The sequence below is a fragment of the Leiobunum rupestre genome, chromosome 2, assembly GCF_980474605.1.
Source record: "Leiobunum rupestre chromosome 2, qqLeiRupe1.1.hap1, whole genome shotgun sequence".
In the NCBI taxonomy this organism is placed as follows: domain Eukaryota; kingdom Metazoa; phylum Arthropoda; class Arachnida; order Opiliones; family Sclerosomatidae; genus Leiobunum; species Leiobunum rupestre.
Window position 1 is genome coordinate 8317000 of NC_143385.1, and position 12537 is coordinate 8329536.

General features: G+C 39.5%; 1 protein-coding gene across 4 annotated transcripts in view; it reads left to right on the forward strand.

Annotated features, from left to right (window-relative positions):
• LOC149956012 (synaptotagmin-A-like) overlaps positions 1–12537 on the forward strand; it is a 109940-nt gene that overhangs the window by 78047 nt on the left and 19356 nt on the right. For all 4 annotated transcript variants that reach the window (XM_090165360.1, XM_090165359.1, XM_090165361.1 and 1 more), the window contains 2 exons: positions 5340–5483; positions 11936–12225. In XM_090165360.1, the coding sequence (XP_090021486.1) occupies positions 5340–5483; positions 11936–12225 (434 nt within the window). The remainder of the gene's footprint in view (positions 1–5339; positions 5484–11935; positions 12226–12537) is intronic.

The window sequence follows — 12537 nt, forward strand, 5'->3', positions numbered from 1 at the left end:
CTTTTTCCAACGCGGCTGCAACCTAAGCTGGAATAGGCCTAGAAGTAACAAAACTGGTGATTTTTGATCAAATCTTACTTACCTACTTCCTGTCGTACGACGTGCGTAAAAAGGGCGTTAAACGTGCGTAAAACGTTGGGGGTCACACTTATTGTTACTTCTGGGAACACGTTGAAAGCTCGGCGCGAACGGCCTTGAAAAATGCGAGAGGGAAACTGGCGTTTAGAACTCAATAGGCACGCGGATTTACCATGTCGGAAGTTGCGGGGGTCCGCATACGCTGTCGAAAAAACCTCACTTAGAATTAAAATTAAGCAACGTAATTGAAAATCTAGGGTTAAGGGAAACCACAGCTATTCAAAAATATAACTCTCATGAAAATCGGACTTAAATTAAAGAACGTTATGTAGACTTTTAGGCGAAAATATAAAACCGCGAAAATTAGGATCCCGTAAATTAACCTGAAAACTATCCTTAAATTTAAGATTTACTGATATAACTGAAGTTGTATATCCGCTGAATCCTAACCTTACCAAAAATATTTTTTTTTAACGTTATCGAACTTAATTTTAAATAAAATATCAACCACACAAAGCGAAACCACAAAAATTAGTAAATTGGGCATTTGCCCAACTTCTCGGGCTCCGATCCCAAAATTACGAAAATCCCGTCGAGGCTATAATAGTGCCTATCGATTGAGATATCAATCGCCTTTGTACCACTAACGTACAGCGAGCAATCGTGTGTACGGCAGCGGCGGCGGCGGCGGCGGCGGCGGCTACACAGTACGTGATCTTAATACACACAAATCCCTAAGGATTGTGTGTAAAATCGAGCCGAATTGTGAGTGTTTTGAAAATCCGCTTCACTCACATCCGTTTCCCCATGGTCCATGAAAATGGTTTTTCAAAATACAAAAGGTTTTTTACAAATGCACAGCTAGTTTTTAATTATTAATAATTAATTAGTTGTTAATTATTAATTACTAATTAATTAAGTAGAGATTTCAAAAGCATCCTGGCAGCCAGCGCGGGAAATAAAGCGGTGGCACTGTACGGAAGCTCGTTTGCTTCTGAATAAGTGAGAAGCTGAGTATCGCCATCTACAAGAGCTGCGATGATGGCACCATAGTAAAAACATTTTCAAAATGTTTTTTCAGATATCAAACCCACAAAATCAAAAATTTAAAATGCGAAATACTTTTTTTACTCAAAATAAATTAAAAATGGTATTTTTGCATATTGCATTTTGCATTTATAAAATACATTTTGAACAACCCTGAAAAATCTCCCGGTAAGATATCTTAAGAGAATCGCTAAATCAGAGGCCATAATCGCGACTTCATATTCTCTGTTAATCTAAAATACGTTCTTGACTGGCCACAGCTGTTAATATGGAGCTCGGTGGGTAAATTGACAGAACCGCTTAGAAGGTCCTTAGCAAACAGCGTACACGGCCGTATCCACTACTAACGCAACATTCGCCGGACCCACCAGCCCTAACGAAGATAATATACAGGGTGCTTCACAGCCACTTGACGAGGCCCGTTCGTTCCAGTAATGCTCTCGCGCAGACTCGCGGGGTCGGTGACTTTGTCGAGGAGGGGGGGGGGCAACGTTCGTAAAATGAATTGCTCCTAAAAGCATCAATTTCGCCACTTGGTTTCGGTCATGTGTTGTTGGACTGTTGGTGTTATTAACCGTGCTTCGTCAAAGGCTTCAACCATTTACTTAATTTTCTTGTTTCATAATTTACTTCATTTTCGAGTTTCATAATTTACTCAATTTTCAAATTTCATAATTTACTTAGTTTTCGAGTCCTAATGGACATCACTAAAGTTCTAGTCTCATAATTTGAAAAAAAATTTACTCTAAAATTTTTGAAAGTTTTCGGGTGTCAAAATTTCGCTCATTTACAGTCCCAGAATTTGATAAATTTAACATCTCACAATTTCGCTCATTTTACAGTCTCAAAATTTTTAAAATCTTTGAATCGCATAATTGCATTAAGGTTCGAGCCCAACACATTTGAGCAAATTTCCGAAATTCACAATTTAAGAAATTTTAGAGTCTGATAATTTTACTCGGGCTCTAGTGTGATATTTTGAAGCTGATCGCGGGAGCACTTGAGCACCCTGTATAAATATCAACGGGCAAACTAGCGCGAAGATTTATTTGGTAATTTGGCCAAATATGAAAGATGTCAGCACACATCGGCGTCGAGACCAATCGATGGATCCTCGCCCGGGAAAGAAAATATTTGCTCCTGTCTTGATCCAGGTCACGTTGTGCCAAGGCGTTGATGCCGCGAATCAAACTTCTATCTTCCTCGTATATTCGTTTCAGGCGACGAAAACGTGTTTGGTTCGTTCAGAGGCACATTTACTCCGAAAAGGACTGAGGGGGTTGATAACGCCCAATAGAGCTCGCACCTACGAAACCCTCCAAAAAATTAAGCTTTTGAAGAAAACATATTTGCTACAGACGTTTTGTTGGCGTAGCCATTTCCGACATTACATAGTGTTCCAAAAGTGCGATATTTGGGACAAAATTCCAGAGATTGCATATAATAAATATTTTTACATATTTTGTTTATTCAGAATACCTGGATTTGTCAAATCTAAATATTTTGTTCACGCGACTTTTAGTGGCTAAGTTAGCTTAATATTGCGTTTTGGACAATTTTGACTTTTACATCAATTGGATAGATTAAGCTATTCATATCCGTAGTTTTTTTTGGATGGCGATGTCTCGTATATAAATAAAGATACGAAACGAAAACCATATCAAAATGCACAAAAACCGCCATCTACATTGGGCTTTAACTCCCAACGTTGCGAGCCAATTTCGTAGATCTTTTCACTATGGGTAGACAAGAAGTCATATAATGTAATTACGGTGACAAATCGTTGTGATCTCTGTTAGTTCGGCAACCATTGGCGTTTATCTATTACAAAAATATTTCCTTAATATAGACCAAATATAGCCAATATAAAATGTTTAACAAAAATTCCGAAACTTAATTTTATTCAAAAATAGTTTTTACCTCCTTTTTTCTTCCGAAATAAAGACGCTTTAGTTATAACGTTTGAGTACAAAGTCCAAGGATGTATCTTACGTATGCTTCTATTCTAAAAGGGGAAACATACTATTTTCTCGCTATTTTAGCAGTGATTGTGGGTTGTGGGTTTGGAAAATTTATCACATCTTTCTTCAATTTTTCAAGGGGTGCAACGTTACCCGACCACCTGAGTTAAGGGCATTAGAAGTCACTCGATGACTTGGGCCCAAGGGGATGCCTTGGGTATATGTAACATAAATTCTCATCAGTGTGCCTCTGTTTAACATTGAATTAAATTAAAATGTATAATAGGCGCTAACATAAATTAATTATGTCTTGTTCAACTTGTTAAAATGTTCCACCCACTCCATAGAGTAACCCACTCAGATAGAGTGGAAGGCTATCTAATGTAAATTCCGTCATCACTCGTTATCTATTCATTCCACGGCGCTGCGGTTGGTCTCATTCGATTCAGCACTTAGTAGTTTGTAAGATGAATACATTATGGTCGCCCGGGAGAAATTTGTAGACACGGGTGGTGGTTTAAATGAATATTTTCGAACTTTTGGAAAAAAACACCATTTATGGTTCGCACATATTTCGTTATAGTTCAGAAACGATTCATCCTACGGAATTGCGGTTGGTCTCATTCGATTCGACACAAAATAATACGTAAGATCCGAAAGTATGGTTGGTCCTGTCGAAATGGTTGATATACCTTTTCAACATTTAGTGAAATCCCAAAAAAAAACCTTTGTTTAGTGTACTTTTGGTCATACCTCCGAAACTATTAGTCCCAGCGATTCGCGGCGTGTCTCATTCGACTCAACGTTAAAACATACCACAGAAACGATACCCAACTTGACCGGATGCCTAAATTTAACATTTGGGGATTTTTTTTCATATTAGAGAAAAAACCATGCGAGTCAGTACAAATTCGGCCATAACTCGGAAATGGTTCATCCTACGGGCATGTGGTTGGTCGCATTCGACTCAGGGTGAAATGTACCATCGGGAACAACACCAAACACGGCTCAATATGGTGAAAGAAAATTTAGGGGGCAACTGCCCCCTCCTGCCCCCTTGCCCTCCCAAAAACTGTGTTGTCCACCCCGCATCGCTGCGGACTCATCGGATCCTCAAAGTAGACATCAAAATAGAATTTTAAGGCCACATTGCAAGTTGGGACCAATTTTGCCGCTGGAGAGCTCTTTTTGGGCCTCTTTTACCCGTACTATTAGTTAATCGAAAATTTTCTTATTTTTAAATGTTTTCTGAAAATATGTTTCTAATAACGGTATCGGCCAATATCGACTTCACTGACCTCCGTTTCCCTTCAATAAAGTAGATGACTCGTATTTCGTCACCGAGTTGTAAGTGACGTTATTTACGTCATATCCCGTGAACAAGATTTCATTAAAAGAAATGCTTTTATGACATACATCGCTGACTATCCAACATTACGAATGACAAATAGAAGATTTCGGAAAAGGTTCGATTGAGTTGTCCAGCATTTGTAGAAATCCCGTACACTCTAGAGAGAAAAATTGATTAATCTTGAAATCGAAGAGCATCAAACACACACAAGCAACCTGTCCAAAGTCGTGCATTTTCTTGCGTACAGTTTTCATTGGTTAGACGCTTTAGCGCCTGCTGCCGTCGGAAGGGGAAATTCGAAAATTGTCTTCCTCCCCGCCCGTAAAACGCTCAGCGTAAAGGTTCGTCCAATGAAATTTGTACCCAACACTGTTTCTTAATTCTTTAGGCATACACACGAAGAAAGCTTTAATTATTGCATTTTTGTTTAAAAACCTTCTTCTATAGACACTATAATAAAAGGCAAATTATTATGTAATCAACGTATAATTGGTTAAAATTATCATTAACCAGTTGGTTATATTGGTTACGGTGCTATGCGGGGAGACAGTTATAGAAGCTTTCAATTTTCGTGTTGAATGTGTTGGAATTTTGTCTCTGGCAATTTTTCCTTGGGTACTCCTTGGGTACTCCTTGGGTGTTCCTTGGGTGTTCGTTGGGTGTTCCTGGGGTGTTCCTGGGGTGTTCCTGGGGTATTCCTTGGGTCAAGAAATGTTAAATTGTAATTTAAGTACATAATAAAATTTAAATAGTGAAATAATCATTGTAAAATTGTTCAAAATTTTCATAAGAAGAGATATTACACATTATAACACCAATATTTATATTTCCCGGGAAATACCGGGTACCCCATCTAGTTAATAAATATGAAATAATTAATTTGCGTATCTTATTATTTGCAGAGATTATGTTCCAGTTGTCTCAATGGGAGAAGCTCCTGGTGATAGCAGTGTGCGTCGCCCTGTTGCTCGTCACGATCATCGTCACCATCTGCACAGTCAGTCCTCTCTGTTGGCTGCACAATTTCCTTCTAAGACGCAAAAAGGGTGAGTGACTCTATTCCAGTGAAAACAGCTTCCCAACATTCCCATTTCAAAAAGGCCGGCTATCTAAAAAATTCAGGTCAAAGAAATTAACGCTTAATAATTAATTAACGCTAATTTCCTGACCGAACCTTTTTTCGACACTGACATTCTCGCCAGGGGGACTATTCTGTAAACATTCGAACGGGAATTCGATTTCGATACCCTATACCATGTCGAGATCGACTTCGACAATTTGCATTGATTTATGCTTATTCGAAATCTTTACCGAATACCATTCGTCGAGATCTCGAAGTTCGAAATCTAGTTTTCGATCGAAAATTGGATTTCGAATATTTACAGAATAGGCCCCCAGACTCCGACTTGGACTCGCACTCGAACTGACAAGGAGACGACCCGAGGTGTAACGCACTGATTTGGTTCAAACTCGGGGATTTGGTAGACATTCATGTTGCTTAAAAAATCCTCAAGGGAAATGTCTTCATAGGCAACCGTTTTGCCATGGCAACCAAAAATGTTTTTGACAACACAAAATGGAAATTTTCCCATTGAAAATAACATGGGAATCTGACCTGTAAAAAATTTAAATTTTTGAAAATGCTAAAAAAAAAATAGAAAATATAAATAAAAAATAATGAAAAAGTTATATTCAAAGGGAAAATTTCCATTTTGTGTTGTCAAAAACATTTTTGATTGCCATGGCAAAACGGTTGCCTCTGGAGACATTGCCCTTTAGGGTTTTCAAGTTACATGAAGGTCTACCAAACTCCCGAGTTTGAACAAAATTGGAGATAGCCACCTGGTGATATCGTCCTTGGTAGTAGTATTTTCCGCGTTATGCATAGTTAGTCACTAGGGGGCTCTGTGCTGAGAACTAAACCTTGATTGCGCAAAAGCTCCAAAAATCAGTTCGATGATATTTTTTTTCTAATTGACATACTTATTGTTATTATGTTAATTGTGGTATAAGTATAAGTATATAATATCAAAAGTGTATAGACCAAAGCATCTATCTCCCTTTAGGACTAAAGTTAGACAGCGAACGTGTGGGGGAAACGTGTAGGAGGTGTAGGCTGTACACAAAAAGGTACGTCTTAACTCCTTCAAGTTCCCCCTACACGTACTCGGGTGTTGGGTTAACCTCTTCGTTGAAAGAGCAAGCTTTCTTTTTCGCAGAACCCCTGAAATATTAGGAATGAAATAATATTCCTGAGGTTAGTGGACAAAGCCCCCCCCCCGCGTTTTAAAAAGCCAATTTTGAAAGCCAAAACGCCTGAGATTTCAAATATATAATTTTTTATTTATAAAAAAAAAATTATTTATAACAATAAATTATTATTTGTTAAAAAAATTATTTATAAAAATAAATTATTATTTTCAATAATAACATTTGTAGTTATTTATAATAAAAACTGCAGAATTACGTGGGATGGCAGAGGGGTTAGCATTTTCGCCTCGCTGCATGAGGAGACAGGTTCGATCCCAGCTTGTGGCACTAGGTGAAAACACGGAACGTAGAGTTTGCAAGTTCTCTTCATACTGGTTAAAGTTGATTTCCCAGAGTTTTTCAGTTTACCCTTTCCATAAAACTCATAGAATTTAACGGTAATAATTGCCTTACGTGGCATGAAGGGCTTGCGACCTACGCATTGTTACCCGGCCAGCTGAATTAATGGCATTAAAAGTCGCTAGATGATTTGGGCCTAAGGTGGTACCATAGAAATCTCATAGGTAACTAGAATGCTGCCCTGTAACTGGCAAATGGGCCAAATGCCGTGGCAGACGATAGCCAGATCTCAGCCAATCAGAGCTCAGAGAGTGGTTCTGCCAAGAATTTAATGTCACCAGAGAGAATGACGTTACCTATCTCCCGCTATAGTAGCGGATCCAAGGAGGATTATTATCCTCCTTGGCGGAACCACTCTACGGCCTCTCATTGGCTGAAGGTTCAAGGCGAACTGGCGTCAAGCTCGGCCGTAGGCGGCAGCATTCTAGTTACCTATGAGATTTCTATGGGTGGTACCATGTTATTAGCCTAGCTGATTATTAAGTGAAAAACACGTCACCAAAATCAGAAATTTTCTCCAGCGCCGCCGAGTGAAAACGAATAGGCGAGTAAATCGAAGAATAAAATCGCACTAGGCCATAGACTAAATATAGCGTTGCTAGTACTATTCCAACTAGTACGTTAGTATGTAGTCTATTCTGAGACTCGCTCTCAGTAAATATTTTAAAAGGTACAAAGGTAGAGTTGACACACTTTTGGCTCTTATGTCGCATTTCGTATAAGCAGACGCTTTTAGGGTTTCCAAGACAGTAGCGTACTTTGTTTTTCTATTAATATGATGGCACAGTTTTACACGTTACACGGAGCATGCGTCGCGCGCCGTTGTTAAACATAAGCGGTAAAACATTCTAGTGCTGCGTAGCGCCATCTTCAACTTAATCGCAGTAAAAATCTTCCATATTAATTTTTTTTATAAGCTTGAACCCTCTAGTGGCGGGATTTATAAGCTCAAGCATAGAGGTCATTGAATTGGGAATAGTACCGCTAGAGTTAAAGTTTCAATCTGCTTTCCGTGAAACAAATTTTTCAAAATTGAGAACTCTATCATTTGTCGGTGGCGCCATCCGACGGGAGCTTTATATTATGAAAATGACTTTTTCCAATATTCGACCTTGAAAGTTATAGATGGCGCCTCCGTATAATGATAGAGTTGACGGCTGAGTGTGCCGACTCGAAATTTCAGAATTTGTTTCGCGTAACCACGACTCCCGAACGCCCCTATGTCATTCTAGCGGGACTATTCCCAATTCAATGATAGAGGTTATACGTTATAAGTTTCCAGAGTTGGGAAAATCTCGGGGTTAATTTTAAGTGTCTGTAAGTTTCTCGTTTTGAAATTTTTAATGTTTAGGCTTAGTTTCTCTTTTCAGTTTAATAGTCGCAAGCCAGATTTCCCGGTACTGACGAGTCCCAAATAGGACGAAACCGGTCTACCGTTGGAAATTCTGGCTATTTTATTTAATTTAGTTTAATTTTTCACTCGAAGATCTATTTGGTCCTAGTTTCGCGTCATTTTGTTTGCTCGAAGACTTATCGGTACGAGCTATTTGTAAGTTTTTAAATTTATTCAAATTTGTTTAAGGTTTAGCTTTCGCTAATTTTATCAACCTTACTGCCTTTAAGTGTGTCTTTAAAAATTATGTTATTTTAATTAAATAAGTCTCATAAATATCAATTAATATCCCTATTACGTCAAAAAGGCTAAGAAAATATATATTATCATTTTGGCCCACATAAACGACCAATTTCCACGGAAAATCGCGCGAAAAATATGGAAAAGTGTGTTAAGCCTCGGCCTTAAATATAAAATAGGGCATCGCGTGAAAAGCGTCAAGTCTCCGGCGCGCGCTTCCCGCAATATATTAATGTAGATGTCTCGCGTAATTTTTTTCTCTTTCAGCGAGCTCTATTACCTCTATAATATACGAAGCGCGCGCCGAAAACCTGACTGTTTTCACCCATTTGTTAATTTTATATTGTAAAAAAGCTGTTGTGGTCGAGGCTTAAAAACTGTCATATTTTCCCAGTGTTGGAAGCCGTAGGGCTATTAATTTAAATTTATTAATCATATTTAATTACCATAAATTAGTTAGTTTCTAATCCCGACGAGATAATTTAAAAAAAAATTATGTTTTGAAACAATTTTAGAAAAATGTCTCGGGCTATTAGATTTTTTCTGTTATTGTATCTAATAACAGCATGATTAACCAATTTTAGATAAAAGTAAGCTGGTTCACTGTTGTTTGGTTAGCACAAAATTACTACATTGTTGTCATTATTCCTTAATTGTCTATGAGGCTCTTTCCATGAGCGCACCCAGAGCGACCTTTCGGTGTCTCGGCATCTGAACGGTCATGGAAACGGGTTAGAGCGATAAAAGGGGTCGACCTTCTTGGCACGACAAAAGAGGTGTTCCGGGGAGAAAATATCGCTCCTTTTTGTTTCTTGGAAACGGTCATCGCATCGTTCTCACTACATTTTGGGTGTTTCTCTCCTTATTCCTTCTATACTCGGTGTGCCTCTTAGCCAATTTCCGAATTGAAAAACAACTGGTAAATCTAGCGCTTCTAATTTCTATCTGAACATATCAATCCGTTATCTTTTTCTCACATGATCAGGTACAATCTGAATTATATATCCAAACTGCTTCACTAATTTCACCGTCAAATTTACATTTATATGAACGTATAAATTTGTGGCGTAAGCGTAAGTCAAATTAGTTTGGGTGAAAGTCGAGTTTGACTTAATCCACCGCATTGGGCTAGAAAGAAGATATTAGGATAAATGCTTCAAAGTGCCACTACAAATGGAGCGATCTACTCATCAGTGGGGGTTCGATTCGACAATGGAAACAGGCGGCGATATCGCGTCGCGTAATTTTCATGACCGTTCAGATGCCGAGACACCGAAAGGTCGCTCTGGGTGCGCTCATGGAAAGAGCCTCTATGTCTAACTAGTTTACTGTTATTTGAATAAAAAGATAAACATAAATAATTAACTCGTTTTATGATCTGCTTCTTATCTGAGATGGTAATGGTCCAATTGCACAGTTCCCGTTTGCGCGTTTTTCTCATTTGCCATTACTTAGCGTACGATACCATTTTGAAAAGGTTAGGTTAGAACCGTTAGGTTTTGTGGAAGCCGCAAGCTTAGGCTAGGGAAAAATGGCTTAGTACTCAATATTTACGTCATGAGAAGCCGAGCTAATGGGGAAAAACTGCGCTAATGGTATTCTGCGCAACCGGTGAACTGCGCAAATGGAGAACTGCGCAAACGAGGGAGCTGCGGAAAGGGGAAAATTTGCCCAAATGGTAAACTGCGCTATTGAGGATCTGCGCAAATGCACAGCCGCGCAAATAGGAAAAGCACAAATGAGAAAGTGCTCAAACGTGAACCACGAAAATGGGAACTGCGCAAACGGACCCAAATCCTGGGGATATCAGATCTCAAAGTAAATGATTTAAAGAGCTTCGTGTGATGTTATCTGATCAGATAAGAGAAACGGGGTGAGAATTGGTCCCTAAAAAAGCAGATACCAGCTATTCGGTAAGATGGATATCTCGTTATCTATAACAATAAGTCTGAAAGTTTGTCCTTTTATTTATTTATTTGTATGTCATATTCCTAAAAACTCGAGAACGGTCAGCTCTAGAGCTTTGAAATTTTAACTCAATATTCAGGGCCTTTTTCAAACTAAACGTGCCTAATTCCAAATACGTGACATGGTTATTAATCTAATTAAATTTTACTCATAATTCAAATTTATTTTACTCGACTTTGGACTTTCACCTCTTTGCTTCCCTTATCTATTTTACTTTATCTCCTCTCTTGAGTTCCTTGCACCCGTCTCGACCTTTCACTTTTTTAACGGTTTAGTGTGAAAAAAAAGGGACTTCGTAGAAGGGGAGGTTTAGTTGGGATTTTTAAGTAGTTCAGGACTTTTTGCTACGCGTGTTGCGTTTTTGCTGCAGCGTTCAAATCAGATCTAATTCATTAAAACTAAGACCCCGGGCGAAACCGGGTATTAATGCTAGTAAGGTATAAGACAACCGGCTCCTCTTGTTGCGAAGCGAAATTGCTTCTTACTTCTAGTGGCAATTGCTAACTACTCCACCACCTCAGGGGCGTATTAACCATTAGGCTGAATAGGCACGTACCTAGGGCAGCGTTTTTCTATGGGCGCCAAAACTATGATAATAATAATAATAATAATAATAATAATAATAATAATCAGCTAGGCTAATACCCTAGACACCACCTTAGGCCTAAGTCATCAAGCGACTTTTGAAGCCATTAATTCAGGTGACCGGATTACAATGCGTAGGAGGGTGGTGGCAAGCCCTGCATGCCACGCGTTCGAGCCAACAGCTCCCTACACTAACTATTACCGTTAACCTTAACAAGTTTTTATCGAAGGGGAAACCGAAGATCTCGGGGGAAAACCCCTTAAACCAGTGAGGAGAGAACTTGCAAACTCTACGCAGAAGGAGTTGTTCCGAGTTTTCACCCAGCCACGAGGTCCCAGTACTTGTCTTGCCCCTACTTAACTAACTAACTAACCCATAAGACAATGCCAATATGCATCGTGCGTAGTTTCAATTGTGGTCATAAGTATCGCTGCCTACCGACCAAATTTTAAATTAAATTTATGAAAGCTGTCTGCTCGTTCAAAATTATCTTTGCATAACAGCTGAAAGTTCAACCGGAAAACCTAGAACTTCAAAAGGTGTCTGCTATTTCTTCACATATTTAGTTTACGGATATTAAGGCAGATGGCGCTATATTAACTAAGTTCGAAGCCTATAGGCGCCAAATGTTTTTGTGCCTAGACGCGCTGAAAGGGTTAATCCGCCCCTGGTCACCCCACTGATTGCAAAATATCTTGTAGGTCGCCAAAAGTGGGGTTCAAAGCGAGCGGAATATTTGACCCCTGACGTGAACGGGCAGTTCAAGTTGAACCCGCTGGTGTTCATGAGCGACGAGAAGAAGGAGTCGATCTACAGCCAGCTGAAACCGATCAGGCGAGTCGAGACGTCCGGCTCCGGTCACAGGCTTTCCTTTCCAGAGCTTCCCGGTCTGACCAATCTGGTCCTCAAGAGGAACTACACCCAAGACTCCACCTACAGCAGCATGTCGACCAGCAGCAGAGGGGACACTTCCACCATCGCTTCCGGATACGTAAGAATCCTTTACCGTTCTCATCCTTCACGAATACATTTTTGATCACATACACCGGTCTTAAGTCTCAGCCGTGGTCCAGCCTCGGTACTTCTCCTAGTACATCAGAGTGCGGCGGGTGGAACACTTCTACAGGCGCTGGTAGGCCAAAAATAGACCACAAAGCATTTGGAAGATGCGCTTCTAATTCTCCCATTGGTCTATTTTTGGCTTACCAGCTCCTGTAGGCAGCCTCGGTACTTCTCTTACAAGGAGACATCCCGAAGTGTAACCCAACGATTTTGTTCAAACTCGGGGGATTGGTAGACCTTC